The following is a 19,806-nucleotide window of genomic DNA, read 5'->3' as shown; positions in this document are numbered from 1 at the left end:
GCTCCTGCTAGACCCAGCAATCAGATCAGGTATTTCTCTCCCGTGGTGTCAGCTGTTTACAAAGGAGGAGCACACTGAGCACAGGAAGAAGCAAACAGCAGATGATTTCTTTCCTTGCAGCTCCAGCTCCTTTCCAGCCTACAAAATGTTCTCTTTTAGCTCTTCCAAGTTTAGTCACATCAGTACTTCAGTGGCTGCAGTTTACCCTTTCCTGCCAGCCTCCTTTCTGCCACAGCTCCTGTCTCAGGCTCACAGCACCCAAACCCTATCCCTGGTGACCTTCTCCGCCCATCCAGCTCTGCTCCTCAGTGGTTTCAGATGGCTTTGGGTGGTGCCTCTTTTGTTCTTTAGTTGTTAATTCTGCAGAGGATTTGGGGATATTTTTGAGGGGAGGAGGTAACACTTAGGAGCTGCAACACTTTGGTTCACCATTTTGACCTCTACTATGGTGTCACCTCACGGGGTGACTGCCCGATTTGGTTAGTGGTACATTGAAGGTTAAGGTCTGTGATGAGGATTTAAGTATTTGGGATTCAGTTTTGCTTCACCACTCATAAACAACAGAAAGGACGGCTGTGGGTGTGCAGAAAGGTGGCTCCCAAGCCATCTCCAGCCCCTTTATGAAGCCTCTGCTTCCCTCCTTGTGTCGGGTACGAAGTCGCTCCCAGGGGGGGGCTTTAATCCTCCGGATCTTAGGGAGCAACCTATGTGGGCTGCGCGGAAAAACCTGCTCCTGAGCAAAGATCAAGCGAGGGACAAGCGACGCCCCCTCGGCTCCGCACCTGCTCAGCCCTCCCGGAGCGCTCCCTGCGTCCTCAGCCCCTATTTAAAGTAGCTGTGCCCCCTCCGCCAATCACAGCGGGGATGGGGCCCTCCGCGCAGCCAATGGAAGGCCGGCAGGAGGAAAGGGGCGGACCGCGGCGCTCCCCCGGCTCGAGCCGGGCAGCTGTGGTAAACAAGCGGGCGGGCCTCCGGGTTTTACTGGCGTTGAGACAAGCCAATGGGCGCCGGGAGACTCCGCCAGACACCCAATAGCAAGTGAGGGTGGGGCGCAGCCCCGGGGGCGAGAGTCACGGCGGGCGGGGCCCAGCACGCTGATTGGTTGATGGTGACCCCGCCTCCTTCCCGAGTGACCGTTGGCAGGAGAAGGGGCGTGGCGAGGGGCGCGGCTGGCGGCGCTGTCGCAGTGAGCGGCGCTGGAGGGAGGCGAGCGGCGCGGGCGGGCTGCGTGTGCGGGCACCGGGCAGCGCAGCCCGGCGGATCCCCCTCGGCGGGGAGGGAGGGAAAAAGGCGGAGCAGGGAGGAGGAGGAGGAGGAGGTGTGGGGTGGGAAAAGCTGAGGCCTCTACGTAGCTTGATACAGTTAGGTACTTCCCTGCTGGATGCTTGGATGGGCAGGAGAGAGGAGCTGCTCCCTGGAGAGCCCGGCGGGCAGCCAGCCAGCCTCGTCCTCCTAATTTAACGAGCACTTTTGAGCGCTGACAGCAGCGAGAGGTGCTCGCCCGTGCGATGTGCGGGCAGGACTGAGAAGACTTTGCTCGCTGTAGGACGCAGAGTGGCTTGGATTTGTCAGAGGGGTGAGTAACCAGCGCTGGGGGTAGGAAAGCGTCTGCCTAGCGGCTGTGACGGCGTCTGGGGGACAGCGCCGGTCCTGCAGGGGAGCAGGAATGGTTTGGGGATTGTAGGTAGATCCTTGAAACGGCTCCTGCTTGATGAGAGTCGTCCTGCTGCCTTTCGTGGTGTGAAAGTTAGGCTCTGTCTCATCCAGCTCTCCTAAGGAGAGGGATGGCTGAAGGGGGGCGTTCAATAACTTAACGGCGAGGCAGAGGATTTGGGGAGGAAAGGGAAATTTGCTGGCATCTATTGAGCTAAAGTAAAATCGGTAGATTAGTTTTTTGTGACCTCTCACAAAACTTAGCCCTAGCCGAGCTTTCCGCATGGCTCGTTCGCAGCTCCATCGTCTCCCGCGCTCTGCAGGCGAAGCCGGCTCCCGGCAGCCTGATGAGGCGCGGAGCAGCCTCGTCCCTGTCTGTCTGCTCCCGGTCCCTCTGCCCCTCCCGGGGTTTTCCTCCCTCCTTGTCAGGGCGCGGATCGTAATCTCGGCCGCGGGTCTGCCCCGCCAGGAGAGCCCGGAGCCATAGGGGATGCTGCGGAGCTGGGAGCTGCTCGCAGGCTTGAGTTGATGGCAAGTCCGGAGAGAGAGAAACGAACAAGTGTGGCTGGAGCCGGGGGGGCGGAACGGGTAGGGAGGCGTCAGAGCCTGCGGGACAATGGCTCAGAAAGCCGGCGGCATCCGTCTGGGTGTTGAACGAACGCTCTCTTATCTCCCCTCGCCTCGCAGAGATGCTGCAGCATGAACCTACCGCCTAGAGAGACCGGATCGCGCCTCCCCGGCACCGCTCCCTGAGCCAGCCCGACAGCAGCCGGCCGGCCGGCAGCCTGCCCGGCGAGGACTGACACCGGCAGCAGCCCGGCCCTGCCCGCTCCGCCGCGCGGCTCCGGCGGGATGCTCTCGCCGTCGCCTTCATGCCGGCGTTGGGGACTGTGAAGCGTCGCTCCGCGCCCTGCGAACCTCTCGGGCAAGGAGCCCGGGCAGCGGCGGGGCCCCGCGGCGGAGCCCGCTCCGGAGACATCCACGTGTCACCCGCCGGCCGTGCCCGGTGAAGGCTCCCGCTCCTGCCGGTGGTGCTGGGGGGCAGCCCTGAGCCTTTCGCCGCAGAAGCCAGAAGCAAACCCCCCCCCCGACCACCACCACCCTCCCGTCTGCGGGGTGGCGGCGGAGCCCGCCCGGCGGCCGCGATCCGGTACCCCATGGTGCTGCTGCGGAAGCTGCCGGGCATGCCGGGCTGGCCGGCGGCGCTGGGGCTGCGGCTGCCGCAGAAGTTCCTGTTCCTGCTCTTCCTCTCGGGCCTGCTCACGCTGTGCTTCGGGGCCCTCTTCCTTCTGCCCGATTCCTCCCGTTTCAAGCGCCTTTTCCTGCCCCGCCGGGCCACCGCCTCCGCCACCTCCTCCTCATCTTCTTCCTCCGCCTCCTCATCCTCCGCCGCCTCCTCCTCCTCCTCCACCCGCGACACCGACCTGCCCCGCAGCCCCCCGGCCGCCGCCGAGCCCCGGCACGCCAGCCCCGCCGCCCCCCGCCGCCTCCGGGAGAAGCTCCGCACCGCCGCCCGCATGGCCGCTCCACCGGCCGACACCGCGCCGGGCTCCCGGCAGCAGGTGCCGGGGGGTGAGCGGCGAGCCCAGCCCGCCACCGGGGAGAGCCCAGCCCGGGAGACGAAAGCTCCGTTCCGCTTCGACTATGAGCGGTTCCGCCGGAGCCTCCGCCACCCGGTGCGGGGCCGGCGGACTGGCGAGGACCCCGAGACCCGAGCCCGCAGGATGAAGATTAAAGAGGTGAGGAGACCGAATACCACTGTCGCCTCCTCTCGCAGCAGTGTCTCCATCTCAGTCAGCCTTATGGCCATGTCTCTCCTCAGTCAGTCCTCATCCTCGCGTAGCTGTGTCACCCCTCATCCCCCTTCAGTCAGTCCTCACCTCCTCTCATGGCCACAGCCATCCTCGGTCAACCTTCAGCCTGCCTTCACAGCCCTGCCACCCTTCATCCCCCCTCAGTCAGCCCTCACCTCCCCTCGGGTCCATGCGCCCCCTCTGCCAGCCCTTGCTGTCTCTCTCCTCGTTGCCCCTACTCTCCTCACCCCCCCAGCCTTCCCCTCCTTTCCCACACGTGCTCCTCACACCTCCCTTTCTCTCCCAGTGACAGGAGTCAGGGGGTGTCCCTTTTCCTGGGGGGTGTCCTGCAGCAGAGCCTGGTGCCCATGAGGTGCCAGCGGGGCGCACGTGGCCGTCGGTGTCTGCACACACACCTCCCACCAGGGAGGAAATGTCAGGGCAGCCTGCTGGGGTGTGACCAGAAATGATAAAGAGCTGAAATTAGGCAGAGGGGAAATTTCATCTCGGTTATTAGGAGAAGAAACCAACAACTTGCTTGACAGGAGGTGTCTGTGGTTGTGCAAGAGCCTCCCTCCCTGTGGTATCAGCACAAGCCTGGCTGCTTTACACAGAGGCTGGTGGATGATGAAACTTGTGCCTGGTCCATGGGGATGGAGGGCTGGGATGTGCCCTTGCCCTAGCTGGGGATGGGGAGGAGGCATGAGGCTGGCTGGCCCTGGGAGTTGTGTTGTTGCTTACTCCAAGTGGAGCTGGCTGAGGACTTGTTACCTACCAGCAGCGACCTGAAGGCAGCCCTCACATGGACCCCCCCCCCCCCCCCCCAGGCTGGGTGACCTCCCTGAGCCTGGGTAGCCTCACAGGTGGGGGTTAGAGGGGTGTGAAGCGGGGGGGGAGATTTGGCCTGGTGCCTGGAGGCTGTGCATGGAAGCCTGGCAGGCTCACAGACGTTGCAGAGCAGTCTGTGACCTAGTTAGCCAAGAGCTATGGATTGTGTGTAGCACTCGATTGTGTGTGTCAGATCTTTTGCTGTGATGGATAACCAACCTGGAGTGAATTTTGGTCCAGTAAGCACTGCCAGCGAGTGAAATGCTCTGATTTAATTAAGCAGAGTGTAAATGTCCTGGTTTGGTTTTCCCTTTTTCTTCCCCCCCCCTCTTTGCTCACAGAGGGGCAGGCCTTCAGCAAAGATGCTGCCCTGGGTCGAGCAGAGAAAGAAGTCCAGAGCAGCCCACTGAGGGCTTCCATCCCCTCTAAACCTGTGTTGCTAAAGCAGCTTTTGAAAGCTCCCCTCCCAGGCTCTCCCTCAGCCATTCGAAGGCTGCACCACTGCTGAAGTTCCAACTTGACCCAAGAACCCACCCGGGGGTGCTGGGTGTCTGTGTGATCCCAGCTCCTTTCCTTCTGCATCTCAGCTGCAGAAGATTCCAGCACCCATCCCTCTGGTGAGGTACAGAGCCCCACATCCCTGGATGGCCCCAGATCCCCAGGGAATCACAGGACTGTTAGTGTTGGAAGGGACCTCCAGGATCATCCAGCTCCAACCCCCCCCGCCATGGGCAGGGACACCTCACACTACAGCAGGTTGCCCAGAGCCACCTCCAGCCTGGCCTTAAAACCCTCCAGGGATGAGGCTTCTAAGCCAGCTTTCCACTCCCTTCTCCCCCAGGCAGTGTGGAAGGCTGGTGGAACCCAGGCCTTTGTTTGTGGTTCATTATTGTTTTAAATATAGGATTATTGCAAGCTGTATGGATCCAGCCCCCAGCTGCTTCCCACAGCCACAATCAGTGCCAGGGAGCAGAGCTGGGATTTTCAAGGCTGAGAATCCATAAATACTGGGTTTATGCTGACAGCTAATTACTCTTCAAACAGAGCCCTTATTCCTTAAAAGTGCCTGCACTCTTATTTATTCAGAGAGAGGGAGGGAGAGGAACAAACATGTTGCTGAGATAGGAGGCTGAGCGTGCAAAACAACAAACCCAAGGGCTGGCGGTGCGGCTCTGTGGAGGAGATAAGGTGTGTCCCTTTCTCTGCAGATCAAAAAGACACGAAGAAAACAACTCAGAAGAGGTTAGGAGACAAATGTTGTAGGGGGAAAAAAATAAACAGATGGGTGGGGGGAAAAAAAAGCCAAACCCAAACAACCAAACAAAACCAACCCAGCAGCAAGGAAGAAGTAAGTCCTGATGTGAGAGACGCCAGCAGAGGCAGGCAGGGAGTTTGTTGGCTGGTTTGAGGTGTTGTGTGCACAGCAGCCAGTAGCTTTTCTGTCCTCCTTCCAGAGCTGGAAGCTCTGTGAGTTGCTGAAGTATGTTCCAAACTCTGCTGGTGCTCAGAGTTTTGGGTGGTTTGTTGCTTTTGGGGGGTTTTTTCCCCCTTCCCAAGGCCGTTCTCTCAGGTGGGCAGCTGTGTGACAGGGAGGGGGGATGTGGAGGGGAGATACTGATCTGGGTTTTATCAGTATTTCCAACCCCCCTTCCTCATCTGTCTGCCAGAGCCCAGGTGAAAGCCACGAGAAGGAACTGGTGCATGATCAAAGGTTGGGGCTGATGCCCAGCACAGAGGCTTGGAACTTGAATCTCTTCTCACAGGACCCTTGAATCCGAGCAGGAGTCCAAGCTGATGTCTGCCCTTTCCCACCCAGGCCCTAAGCTGCTTGATGCTGCAGCCAAAGAGGAGGGTGGTGTCCTTGGCTGTTACGTGTGGAAAGTTTCAGCTAATGTGGTCCTGCTTGACTTTTTCTGCTTAGAATTTAGCCTTACCCAGAGCATGAAACCCACCCTGGGGGTGTCTGCTCCTTCCCTGCTGCCTGGGGAAGCTCCGACCCGCGCTGGGGACACCACAGCTGCTTGCAGATGGAGGAACCTGGCTGGGGTGTATCAGCTTCGCTCCCTCCTGTGCTGTGTTCCTGGCAGTGCTGGGAGGCAGAGAGGTGGATTAGCAAATTGAAAAGGTGCCTGGAAGTCTGTTAAAAGAAGCAAGCTCTGCAAGGAGCTGAGCTGAGCTGTGCCTGCACGTATGCTGCTTTGCACCGGTGGGCAGCTCAGCAGGGTGGCAAACTTCTTCAGCTGGCTCAATTTACCTTTCTGAAGCCAAGTCAAGGAGTTGTTTTCCCCTGAGAAGGGGGGAAAAAAAAGAGAGAGCACCTGGACTGCACAGCCTGCTCTGCACAGCCTGCTCTGCACAGCCTGCTCTGCACAGCCTGCTCTGCACAGCCTGCTCTGCACAGCCTGCTCGCTGCAAAAGGTCGGTGGTCACCTGGAGAATTGCCTGGGATCCGCTGCTGCGGGCAGCTGAGCGCTCTGGGCACTCTGACCTTTTGAAGACAACTGCAATAAAACCCAAGTAACAACCTCCCTGGGCTGCAGGTTGGGGAATTGGAGAGGGCCTGGGATTATTAATCTCTTAAACTGCCCCCTGGGAGCTGTGGGAGCTCTGTAACTGATCGGTCGTGCCTGGCTTCAGGGAACAGCTGATTTTTAACGTGTGCCAAATGCTGATCACTGAGGTTCAGCAGGAAAAAGGAAGGGGAGAAGTGATTGCAGTCAGAAAGTTGGCTGCAGAAGCGCCACAGTGGGGTGCTGGATTTATTTTGCTCTCAACAATCTCCAGATCAAATTGGCTCAGTGCAAAGTCAAAATGATTTCCCCCTCCGCCTGGCTCAGATCTGGGGGAATCAGCCCCCCTGGCTGCTGCCTCTTGCATCATAACCAGCAGTAAAGATCTTGCTGTTGGAGCTGAGCTGACAGTTCTGCTGATGATGGATGAAGCAAAACAGACTGCTGCCTGCTCTGCTGCTGCTGTGCTGGGTCTCAGAGGTAGGGAAGTGGTGGGGGAGAGAGAGAGAGAAGAGCATTTCTCTGAGAAGTGTGTTTGTACCAACCCTCCTAATGCCACCTGGTGTTTCAGGACAGCCACTGTGACCAGCTGGACCAGGTGGTGTCCACCAGTGACATTAGAGGAGTTAGAGCTTACTCCCAGTCCTGAGAGGTGAGGAAAATGTGAGCAGTGGAAGGACTTTTGTGGTTATTCTTGGCCTCCCTGGGTACAAAAGGCAACTTCCCTTGCCTGAGGTCGGAGAATGCCTAATGCTGGAACCTGGCAGGGTCTTTTGTCCCATCCAAAGGAGGGAATGTGTCCAGTTCAGGCAGTCCCCAGCTGGGATTGTCCCCCTGGGTTTGAGCCGTGCTGGTTTCCCCTGGATTAGCAATCCTGAAGGCAGTTTGCTGTGCAGTGCAGTTCTCTTCGTCCTGCCTTTTCTTCCTGCCTCCACCTTCCTTTGCTGTCTGCTGGCCTCTTTCAACGCAGCTCTCAAGAGGTGTTTGCCTTTGAAAATCAGACCCCTGGGGAATGAAGGCCATCAGAGTCCTGTACCCAGTCAGGCTGCATCCCTCTGCAGCCTTGCAGGCACCTTTTGAGGCAGATCAGGCTTTTAAGCACAAACATCTCGACAGTTTGTCACCAAAAGATAACTGGCAAAAGATAACTGGGACTGTTATCAACAGCTCAGCTTTTGGGCAGTGACTTGGTGCTGGTCGCTGAGTTCCCTTTGTGTGGTGTTGATAGCCCTGACCAGCGAGCCCCGCTGCACTGAGAGGTGTTGGTGGGGGGCAGAGAGGTGCTTGGGGCAGGGTTGTTGGGGAGCAGAGAGGTGTTTGGGGCCACGGAGGTGCTTGGGGCAGGGCTGCTGGGGAGCAGAGGGCTGTCTGGGGGGCAGGGAGCTGCTGGGGGCAGAGCCGTCGGGGCAGAGCCGGCGAAGTGCTGCCTGTTCTCCCTCCTGAATTTGTGCCGCAGCCCTGACCCCTGCTGGGAGCAGAGCCTGGGCTGAGGCTGTCTCCTCTCGCACCCCTTTGTGGACACCAGTGGCTGTGCTCAGGGGATTTTACCTGGGTGCTGAAGTGAAATCAGCAGGGGGAGAGCACCCAGCTCTCCGTTGGAGTTACCGTCGGTGCAGCGCCTCGACCACGCTGTCGGCCGGCCCTGAGCCAGCTCGGTTCTGAAGCCAGCAGTGTGAAGGTTTCCAGCACCTCCCTTTCTCTCCACTGTGCAGCTTTCTCTCCTTCCACGTGGAGAAAAGGCCTTTTTTCATTCGGTTTATTTTTTCCCTTCCTGTAATCTGGGTCTGGGCAGTGGCTGCCAGCAGATGCTGTAATCCGCCGGTGGCTTCGGTACGTGAGCAGCACCACGCCGCAGTCCTGGGCAGGAGGGCACCTCCCCTGGGCACAGCTTCCTCCCTGAGACCCCTGGAAAACATCTAATCCTTCCTGCAGGTGGAAACCCAGGGCCTTCCAACAGGCTCCATGTGGATGTTGGGGTGAAGAAAATGGGGTTTAGGCAGGTGGCCTGGGATGGTCAGCTGGGAGCAGGCTCCGTGCTGTGAGCAGAGCAGGACTCTCTCTGGGGCAGAAATACCTTTGCTATGAGAGAATTTCTCTGCCCTTGGAAGCGTTGGCTGGCTCCAGGCTTGCTGGAATTTTCCTTCCCTCTGTGTTCCTCCTCCTGCTCTGTATTTGCTGAACCTGTGGCAAAGGGAAGCTCTGCTCTGCAGGTCCCACGGATGGGGCAGCAGGCTGTGTGGCTCTTTGCTTCCTTAGCCTCTGCTGGATGCCAGCAGACAGAACTCTGAGCCTCTTCTTCCAGCTGCAGGGTGTGCAGTTAATTGACCAAAAACCATCTTTGTGTTCTGTTGGCATGGTGCAGGAGTGTGGAAGATCCTTCACATGCTGGCATCTGGGCTGCGCTGCTGCTTGTCTTAGAGGTGCCAGCAGTCCCTTGGTGCCCACTGATGTTTCTGGAGCTGGGGGTGCTTTGGAATCTGGGAGGACATTTGTTCCTGTCTACAGCCTCTAGCCCTGCCAACACTTGTTCCACACCAGCTACCTTTGGTGAGAGCTTATAAACTGCAGCTTAAAGACCAGGCACAACTCGCACACAACAGCAGAGCTGAATGCAAAGGCTGCACGTGGGGAAATGAGCTTGCAGGACACACACAGGGACCTCCACCTTGCTGGGCTCCTTCAGTAAATGCACAGAAGCTCTTTAAAAGCTCTCAGGCAGGAGGAGAAGTGGTTTAGTAGCTGCAGCTGGTCAGCAGCATCCTGCTGTGACCACACTCCTGGAGAAGAGGAGGCTGAGGGGAGACCTTCTGGCTCTCTGCAGCTCCCTGAAAGGAGGTTGCAGTGCAGTGGGGGTTGGGCTGTTCTGCCTAGTCTCAGGTGATAGATGGAGAGGAAATGGTCTGAAGTTGTGCCAGGGGAGGGCTAGGCTGGACGTGAGGAACAACTCCTTCACTGCAAGAGTGGTCAGGGGGTGGCAGAGGCTGCCCAGGGAAGTGGGGGAGTCCCCATCCCTGGAGGTGCTCAAGGAATGTGTGGCTCTGGCAGTGTGGGACGTGGTGGTGCTGGGCTGATGCTTGGACTGGATGACCTTGGAGGTCTTTTCCAACCAAAACAACTCCATGATTCCATGCTTTAGTTCTGGGTCTAAAACTGAGCTGGAGCTGTCAAGAGGGAGAGAGCAGGGAAGAGCTTTCCCTTCACTGCTGGGAAGAGGAACTCTGTGCTCAGAGCATCTGAAGGCAGCAAATTCACATCCCCCCAGACAAACTCTTTGCCCTGCCTGCTGTGAGTGGCTCTGGCATGAGGGGTGAGCACGCTCCCACGAGCACTGTGGCTGCTGCCTGGCTCTGTGGTGCTTCAGCTCATCAGATGACACAGTGCTTTGGAAGGGCTCCAGAGGAGCTGTCATGGGCAGTGGTGTCCATCAGCCGTGCATAATGTGAGTGCTTTGTGCATGAGGGACCCAGGCCACTGTAGGAGAGCACAGTGGCAGTGCTGAAGGACAGGAGGCTAAGCAGCCTCCATTTGTGGGACAGGGATGCTGCTGGTTTGGGCTCTTGCTAAAGGGGGCAGAGCACCTACAGGGATCTGCTGGAGAGAGTTGAACAGAGGCTACAAGGATGATGGAGGGACTTCAGCATCTGTCCTATGAATAAAGACTGAGAGCCCTGGGGCTGTTCAGTCTGGAGAGGAGAAGGCTGAGAGGGATCTGATCAGTGTCTACAAGTACCTGAGGGGTGGGTGTCAAGGTGCCAGGCTCTTTGCAGTGGTGCCCAGTGACAGGACAAGGAGCAGTGGGGACAGGCAGGGTCACAAGAAGCTTCACCTCACCACGAGGAGAAACTTTGCTGTGGGGGTGCTGGAGGCCTGGAGCAGGCTGCCCAGAGAGGCTGTGGAGTCTCCTTCCCTGGAGACTTTCCAAACCCCCCTGGATGTGTGCCTGGGTGACCCTGCTCTGGCAGGGGGGTTGGGGTGGATCTCTGGAGGTCCTTTCTCACCTCTACCTTTCCATTAGAACAGGACCCTGGGTCCTGGGTTGTGCCCCCAGCAGCAGACTCAGCATGTTGCTGGTTGGAACCAGTAGCTCCTGTGTGAAACAGGCAGAGTTTTGAGCCCCTTAACCAAGAAGTTAATCTTTGGCAGAAGTGTTTCCTCTTGGGCTCTGCAGGGTTGCCTGGCAGGATCCTGCTGGAGCGTAAGTAAAGGCAAGAGGCTAAGCTGAAGTGACTTCAGTGCATCCCTTTTCCATCTCCTTATCTTGACAGCCGGGATGCAGAGTCCCTGGTGCCTGTATCTGCTGTGTACTGCAATCAAAGGAGAGGCCTCAGCCGTGTTTGGGGAGGGGAAAATGTGCTCCTTCAGCCTCCCTCCTTCCCTGGGCAGCCAGACAGTGCAGCCTGGCTTTCTAGGAACAGCTGTCCTGTGTCCCCAACCCCCTGTGCATCCTCACACCCTCCTCATGCAGTCTGTGGCTTCCCCCAGCCCTGTGCCCGTGTCCCCCAGCCCTGTGTCCCCCAGCCCTGTGTCCCCCAGCCCTGTGTCCCCCAGCCCTGTGTCCCCCAGCCCCGTGTCCCCCAGCCCTGTGCCCGTGTCCCCCAGCCCTGTGCCCGTGCCCCCCAGCCCTGCCTGCTGGGATCTGGTGCTCTTCTCGGTGTTCCCCCAGGGCTGCGTGGCTCAGAGGCAGTGATCCAGCTCTGGGTACCCAGAGCTCAGCAGGCTGGGGCTGAGCGGGGCAGGTGCTTGTGCTGCTCCCCTGCCTTCACTGGGGGTCTCTCCACCATTCTGCTGCCGATTTGCACTGAACTTCAGTTCCTTTGTGACCTTTCCCCCCCTGTCAAACTCGATTGAAGTTTTCCAGCTGAGCAGGGAGGGGACAGTGGAGCAGAGCACAGTTCTCAGGCTCATCTGAGCTAATTGTTCTGATGGTTGTGATTGAGTGAGAGCCAGGAACTCGTTAGCTCTCCTCTGGCCTCCAACACTTCTATTGCATGGCCACAGAGCTGTTGTCATCCTTCTCTCCCTCTTAGTTTGTCAGTCAGGAGAGCGATAGCCGCGGAGCGAGGCTGCGAAGAGCAATACATGCAAAGAGGTTTCGACAGCCTGCAGCCTCTCCCCGCGGCGGCAGCAGCCGCAGAGGATGATGATGGAGACTGAAGCTGTGTATTCAGTGCATCCCTGAGAGCTGGTCCTTGCTTCAGAGCAAGTTAGTGACAGAAGTGCTCCTGATGAATGGAGCAGGATGGCTCTGCAGAGTGCCTGTGCCGAGAGCTGGAGCCGTGTTGGGAAGGTCCGAGCTGGCGGCGCTGGGAGCAGGGCTCCTGCTCTAATTGCGTTAAGACGATTTCCCTGGGCGGGGAGGTGAGTGCAGAGCTCTGTACTTCGCAGAGTAACACAAGATAATGATCATGTAATCACCGAGACCCTCCTGCTGCCTGGGGTTAGCCAGCCCAGCTCTGCAAATCAAATACTTCCAGTGCAAATGGGATTTGCTTGCTGCCTCTCCTGAGCCTCCACTTCTGTCTGGAGCTCTCGAGGAGTGCCCTGAATCCAGGCTGCTGGTTCAGCAGGGTGCTGGAGGAACCCTAGCAAACCCTGGGCAGGTTCCTGGTGCTGTTCTGGCTTTGAAGGCAGCACTGATGGAGAGCATTTGGGGTGTGACTTCTTCTAGTGATGGAGCAAAACTGGAAGTGGGGAGATTCAGATTGGATGTGAGGAAGAAGTTCTTCCCTGTGAGGGTGGTGAGAGCCTGGCACAGGCTGCCCAGGGAGGTGGTGGAAGCCTCATCCCTGGAGGTTTGTAAGGCCAGGCTGGATGTGGCTGTGAGCAACCTGCTGTAGTGTGAGGTGTCCCTGGCCATGGCAGGGGGGTGGAACTGGCTGAGCCTTGAGGTCCCTTCCAACCCTGACAGTTCTGTGATTGATTTTTGCAAGGCAGCTGCCTGGCTGCCGTGGGATCAAGCAGGGGGCAGCTGCCTTCTGCTGCTTTCGTTTCTGGCTTTCAAAGAAAGGCAATTTTGAGTTGAATCTTAGGGTGAAATTGGCTGAGTGGGACAAGGAGGAAGCTTGGTGCTTGGGTCTTGAAAGGAAAGGTGGCCAGAGCAGTCCTGCGGGAGCCTCTTCTCCCCTGGTGGCCTTGGAGTCTGTGACCTGGGAGGTGCATCCTGTCCCTAATGCTGATGAACCTTTGTGGTTCTTCACTTCTTACCCAGATTCCCTAATTTCCTATTTCCTGCTTTGTTCTTTCAGCAGTTCATTCATCACTGTTGTGTGACAGCTGCCTGGTGTGGTGCTGGGATGGTGCCCAGGCCATGGTGCCCAGGCCATGGTGCCCAGGCCATGGTCCCTCTCCTGCTGGCAGGTCAGGCAGAACGAGAGCAAGTCCGCTTCATCCTGCCAGCTGAGCTCTAACACAGGTCTAACATCCACCCCAGCAACTTCATTTCTATCGAAGGTGCAGTGTTTCCAACCTGATTTACTGTTGACTGAGGGACTCTTGGAAGAGTTTGTCAGCCTCTGGCTAACAAATTTGCTGCTGCAGCCCTGGAGCTCCCTCCTGCTGACACTGTTGTAAGGTGACGATGCCGACGGGAGGCTCTCGGGAGGCTGGGAACCAGTTTCTTCTGTCTCTTATTAGCTATTACCTTTGACAAATTATTGTTCTAATCTCTGCTGACTGCTTAGTGCTTGAGAATTGCTCAGTGCCTCTCTTCAGAAGCCCCAATCACAAGCAGCTCTGGAAAGGGGAGAGAAGGGAGAGCGCAGCACCGCTCCGATCTGTCCCTCCAAGCAAGGACTACAAAGACAGATGGGGAGCAGGTGAAGCAGCAAGAAATCATTAAACTAAACTCATCCTCCCAGATCTCTCCTGTTAAGCCATCCAAGTGTGAGATAAAGCACGAGGTGTGCTGGCAGCTCCTGATTTCCCTCTTTTTCTCCTGCTCCAGCATTTGGGCTGAGGCAGCTTGCAGGCAGATGCTGCTGCTGCTCCCTGCCTCGGTTCTCGCCGTGCGGAACAGGAGCGGCGCAGGGCAGCTCCTGGCCTATATTTGCTTTCTTTTTTCCCCTTTCCTTCCTTCATTTCTTCAGTCATCCCATCTGCTCATCACTGCTTTTGGGGCCCTAGAGCCATCCACATGTCAAAAGCAGTTCACACTTTGCCGGTGCTGGGAGGGAAGAGGCAGCTGAGAGATGTCTGGTCCTGAAAGAGCAAACTGCGGCAGCTGAGGGAACCCAGGGCCGTGCTGAGGTTGCCTTCCAGTGTGAAAGGTCACCTTTGGGTGTGGGGCCCGTGCAGAGCTGTGCTTTCCACGTCTGAAAGCCTAACAGAGACCTGTTCAATCTGTTCAGCTTGTCATCAGCCAGGATTTTTACCTCCAGCCCTGGTGTGAATCTGTTCCGTTCCTCCAGCCGGCTCCCGGTGCTGCCATAGCAGCTCTGAGTCACTCCTGCTCCAAAGCAGCTTCCTGCATCCCAGGCTGAGAAATCTCTTCCTCCCAAAAGCCAATGTGGCTGATTCTGAGGGTGGCCTTTGTGATCTGCAAATGCTCTGGACATGCTGGTTTTTAACCCCCTCTTGGCTGAACTGGAGCTCTTCAGCTGCCTACCTTGGGCTGCCGGATGCAAAGCCTCACACAGGACCTCAGCCTGCATCAGGATTTCCCCAGTCCTGCTCCGTGGCTGTGCCTTGGAGTGAGGAAGGCTTTATTTAGGGCAGCTCTGGGGCAGAAGCTCTGCTCTCTGTTCAGCCTTTCACTTCCATGCCCTCAGAGCATTCCTGCCATGTCCTTCACCCAAGGCTCAGGACTACACAGCTCTGCATCTTCTTCTCTCTTGCTCCTTTCCATAATCCATCTGTTTGACAGCTCTGTCCCACAGGCTGGCAAACAGGCCGAGCCTGAGAGGTTCTAGAGACAGTTTGGGGTTGGTTTTTTTTCCTTGTCTTTTTATTATTTTCCCTGAAAAAGACAAGAAGAATGCCCTCCCCTCCCTTCCCCTCCCTTCCCCTCCCCTCCCCTCCCCCCCTTGTTTTGCCTTGTTTTGGTTTCTCTCGCAGTCTGCCCGTTTTGGGTTCGTTATCACTACAGCTGCTTTGAGAGCTTCCCCTTGGGCTCTGGCTCTCCAGAAATGAGAATCCTGCCCAGATGGTATCTTTAGGGGGAGGGGAAATGATTTACCTTGTCAGGATGCAGGGCTGGTGTGTGTGGGGGGAAACCCAACCCAACCAATCTTGCTTGGTGTCTGTGCTTCCATCCACCTCCTAGGGTGGGGGTACCATGGGGAGGGGCGGAGGGGCTCTGGCCCGCTGCTTGTGCGCAGCGTCGGAGAGGAGCTGGCAGGGTGGGAAGGGACCTCGAGGCTCATCCACTTCCAAGCCCCCTGCCAAGCAGGCAGGTTAGCAGGTGTGGCTCTTGCACTGCTGGAGCTCCTGTTGGGATCTGCTGGGCTGGGCCTGGGGTCTCTCATGGCCAGCTGCAGTTGCTGCAGGCTGGGCTCCGCTGGGTTGCTTGGTAACGTCTGCCTCGTGCTGGAGCTCCTTCTGTTCCCCCCCACCCCCAGTTCCAGGCTTTCCAAACCCATCAAGGAGAAGCCTGCAGATATTCATGGCTGCCTAAATGGAACCTTTCAATCAGCTGCAGTTAGCACACTGAATCTTGAATTTTTTTTCCCCCCCTTTTTGGTTGTTCTTTCCCTGTTAGGTAGAAACCCTGCCCAAGGAGCAGCCTGGGAAGCTGCTCTGCTGCTGTGTTGGGCTTCTCAAAGCAGTTGGAGGCTGGTTTCTGACCTTCTGCCGTGGTGTTGGGAGGGATGTTTACTTCTTCCTGCCAGCAGCAGCAACAGAGGAGAAAGGGAGACCCCGGAGCAGCCTTCCTGCATTCGAAGGAGGCTCCAGGAGAGCTGGAGAGGGACTTCTGGCCAAGGTGTGGAGTGACAGGAGGGGAGGTGATGGCTTTCAACTGGCAGAAGCTGGACTGAGATGAGACATTAGGAAGAAATTCTTCCCCTTGAGGGTGGTGAGGCTCTGGAACAGGCTGTTAGGTACTGGGTTGGACTTGATGATCTCTGAGGTCTTTTCCAGCCTGGTTGATTCTATGATTCTAAGCTGCTCAGAGCAGCTGTGGAGGCTCCAAGCTTGGAAGTGTTGAGAGCCAGGCTGGATGAGACCTTGAGCAGCCTGAACTAGTGGCCAGTCCTGGGCTGCATCAACAGAAATGTGAGCAGCAGGGGGAGGGAAGTGGTTCTCCCCCTCTGCTCTGCTGTTGTGGGACCCAGGCTGGAGCACTGTGTCCAGTTCTGGTGCCCCCAGCATAAGAAGGACATAGGACTGCTGGAGAGGGTCCAGGGGAGGCCACCGAGATGACCAGAGGCTGGAGAGCCTCCCCTCTGGGGACAGGCTGAGAGCTGGGGCTGTGCAGCATGGAGAAGGGAAGGCTCCAGGGAGACCTCAGAGCAGCCTCCCAGTGCCTGAAAGGGCTCCAGGAGAGCTGGGGAGGGACTGTGGACAAGGGCTGGGAGTGGCAGGACGAGGGGGGATGGATTGAAGCTGGAAAAGGGGAGATTGAGGCTGGAGATTAGGGAGAAATTCTTTGCAGTGAGGGTGGGGAGGCACTGCCTGCAAATCCCTGAGGGGTGGGTGCCAGGGTGAAGGTGCCAGGGAGTGGTGCCCAGTGACAGGACAAGGACCAGCAGGGACAAGCTGGGGCCCAGGAGGCTCCACCTCAACAGGAGGAGAAGCTTTGGTGTGAGGCTGCTGGAGCCCTGGAGCAGGCTGCCCAGAGAGGCTGCGGAGTCTCCTTCCCTGGAGACTTCCCAACCCCACCTGGATGTGCCCTGCCCTGGGTGACCCTGCTGTGGCCAGGGGGGGTTGGACTCAATCTCCAGAGCTCCCTTCCAGCCTCCAGCATCCTGTGTGAAGCAGAGCAGGGAGTGGAGCATTTGCAACTCTAACCACTGACTTATTAGTTAATGAATGAATTGTTTTTAACCTTCAAACCAGGCATTCCTGAGCTGCTTGGTGGTTCAGGGTTTGAAGGGTAGTGGAAGGAAGGAGGCTAAAGAGGCACAAAGTGGCTCTCTGGAAGCTAATGGCTTTGTGTAATGCTCCCTGGAAGTTCTGCAGGGGGGGGGGATTGTGGTTGGTATATTTAGATTCCATCTTTGAAGCATTTACTAATTATCCCAGCCTGGATGGATAAAACCAATCAAATAGCTGCTTGGGAGTGCTCTGCACTTTGAAACCTTCCTTGGTAACAAAAGGAGGGCAAAAGAGAGTAGGGAGGGATTTTTTTTCCCCTCTTTCTTTCTTTATTTCATTCTTTTTTAACTCTTTTTTTCCCATGGCTCTGCTTTTTGCAGGGGAATGGAGCCAGAGGTCTGCAGTGCTGTAGTTACTGCATGCATTAAAGTGCCTCAGAGTTGGGCATCTCTTCGTGGAGTGTCTCTCTGACAAGGAGAGAGTGAGAGCCTGGAGAGGAGCAGCCCCAGAGGGGAGCTGAGCAGTGCTCAGCAAGAGCTGAAGGGTGAGGGGCAAGAGGCTGGGGCCAGGCTCTGCTCAGTGGTGCTCAGCAAGGGGCACAAAGTGGAGCCCAGGAGGTTGCACCTGAGCAGGAGGAGAAACTTCTTTGGTGTGAGGATGCAGAGCCCTGGAGCAGGCTGCCCAGAGAGGTTGTGGAGTCTCCTTCTCTGGAAGGCTTCCAGCCCCCCCTGGCCCCTGTGCTCCTGGGCAAGCTGCTGCTTGGGCTGGGTGAGCTCCAGAGGTCCCTTCCAGCTGTGGCTCTCTGATGGCTTTACCTGCCCAGACAGAACTGATCCTGTCAACAGCAGCCCCTGCTCAGAAGTCTGTCCCCATCTCTCTCCTCAACCTCCTGAAGTGCTGGAAGGTCACAATAAGCTCTGCCCAGAGGCTGAGCAGCCTCACCTCTCTCAGCCTGTCCTTGTAGGAGAGCTGCTCCTCAGTCCCTTCAGTTATTTATAGTTGATTTCAATATATAATCATCCAGCTGGGGGGGAGCTGAGCCTCAGGAAAGTGAAGGAAAGGAAGAAGCAAGAGTGAGGTGAAGCTGACAGGCAGGGAAGAGCAGTCTGACAAATTTGGTTGTGAATTTGGAAGGCTGTGCCACAAATCAGCTGAGAGCCAGGGTGAGTAGGATTCCAGGGGCAAAGAGCTAACTGTCTGTTAGGGGGCAGATAGCACAGTGGGGAGGGGGGGAAAGAGGGGAAATTGAAATTCTGGCTCCATTTCCATCATTTTTGTGGTTCTGGGGCCGTTTCTCAGCCCTCAGGTGGCAGGGTTGGTCATGCTGATGTACTGGGATCTGTCCTGAGGACAATGGCATACAATACTCACTCCTGACCTTGGCCTCAGCAGGCAGACTGCTGCTCAGTGACATCAAACATGCTGTTGCCTCCTGCCCACCTGCAAGTGCCAAGTGATGGCAACGGGGCTCAACCCAAAGTAGTATTAGGCCTCCCCAGAGCTTCCTCTTCTCCAGGCTGGGATTGTTCAGCCTGGAGAAGAAGAGGCTCCAGGGAGACCTAATTGCAGCCTTCCACTACCTGAAGGGGGCTACAGGAAGGATGGAGAGAGTCTTGTTTGCAAAGGCCTGCAGGGACAGGACCAGGGGCAATGGCTTTGAGCTGGAGGAGAGCAGACTGAGATTGGATGTGAGGAACAAGTTCAGCACCAGGAGGCTGCTGGAACACTGCAACAGGTTGCCCAGGGAGGGGGCTGAGGTCTCTTCCCTGGAGGTATTCCAGGTGAGGCTGGGCAGGGCTGTGAGCAAGCTGCTGTAGCTGGGGCTGTCCCTGCTGAGTGCAGGGGGTTGGACTGGATGCCCCTTGGAGCTCCCTTCTGGCCCAGACCATTCCCTGCTTCTCATCTGCACATCCCCCTCCTGCTTCAGCCCAGCCCTTTGGTACCCCTGGCAGGGAGAGCTGCTGAGAGCTCCAGCTCAAGTCCTCCCAAGTGCTGTGTAAATGTGGAGTCCCTGCTTTTAGAAACTTGATGAATGCCTTTTAGTGGCTTGGAAGTGGAGCTGCTAAATTTGGGTTGGGAAAGGCAGCTGCAGAGAGCCAGGCTGGGCAGGAGGGTGCTGGGCAGGAGGGTGCTGGGCAGGAGGATGCAGATGATTCTTGGCTGCTTAAGCTATTTTTTTGCCCCCTCCAGTTGCTGCTTTTGTGGAGCCATCGATTAGAGGGAGGAAAGCTTGAGCCTGGAAGGTGAAAGTGTGTTTGTGTGGGGGGGAAGCACCACCTTGTGCCTCTTGCCAGGCAGAGAGGGCTCTTTGCAAGCAGTGAGGGGAGAATTGTGTTCACATAAAGGCAAAGTGACAACCCTTCAGAGGCAGCAAATCCAATCTCATCCATCCTCTGCCTGATTGTCTGCTCGGGGCAGAACAGAGAGCAGAGCTTTAAGACACTGCAGCCAGCAGAGCTCAGCCCCAGAAATCATTCTGGAGTGGAGCTCCTTGCAAGGCTGTGACAAATGCAGCTCAAGTGGCTGAACAGGCAAAGAAAGGCTGAACATCTCTGGGACCCTGGGGGGCATCCAGAGGAGTGTGGGCAGCAGAGCCAGGGAGGTTCTCCTCCCCCTCTGCTCTGCCCTGCTGAGACCTCACCTGCAATATTGCATCCAGCTCTGGGCTGCCCAGCTCAGGAGGGACAGGGATCTGCTGGGGACAGTCCAGGGGAGGGCTGTGAGGATGCTGAAGGGACTGCAGCACTGCCTGGGGAGGAGAGGCTGAGAGCCCTGGGGGTGGTTAGTATGGAAAGGAGAAGACTGAGAGGGATCTGATCAAGGTCTGTCAATAGCTGGGGGTCAGGAAGGAAGGGCCAGGGACAGCCTCTGCTCACTGTGCCCTGGGATAGGCCAAGGGGCAATGGATGGAGACCCCAGCACAGGAGGTTCCAGCTCAGCATGAGGAGGAACTTCTGCCCTGGGAGGCTCCCAGAGCCCTGGAGCAGGCTGCCCAGAGAGGTTGTTGGGTCTCCTGCTCTGGATTTGCCCTGTGGGATGGAAGTGGCTGC

At 57.3% G+C, this 19,806-nt stretch overlaps 1 protein-coding gene across 1 annotated transcript in view; it reads left to right on the top strand.

Moving 5' to 3' along the window:
• Window positions 1-2,741: 2,741 nt before the first annotated feature.
• MAN1C1 (mannosidase alpha class 1C member 1) overlaps window positions 2,742-19,806 on the top strand; it is a 60,309-nt gene continuing 43,244 nt past the window's right edge. The window contains exon 1 of the mRNA XM_054171019.1: window positions 2,742-3,392. Within this exon, the coding sequence (XP_054026994.1) occupies window positions 2,811-3,392 (582 nt within the window). The 5' untranslated portion in view covers window positions 2,742-2,810. The remainder of the gene's footprint in view (window positions 3,393-19,806) is intronic.

The sequence above is a fragment of the Dryobates pubescens genome, chromosome 20, assembly GCF_014839835.1.
Source record: "Dryobates pubescens isolate bDryPub1 chromosome 20, bDryPub1.pri, whole genome shotgun sequence".
Classification (NCBI taxonomy): domain Eukaryota; kingdom Metazoa; phylum Chordata; class Aves; order Piciformes; family Picidae; genus Dryobates; species Dryobates pubescens.
The sequence above is the reverse complement of the archived record's forward strand: the minus strand, read 5'-3'. Positions and strand labels throughout refer to the sequence as shown.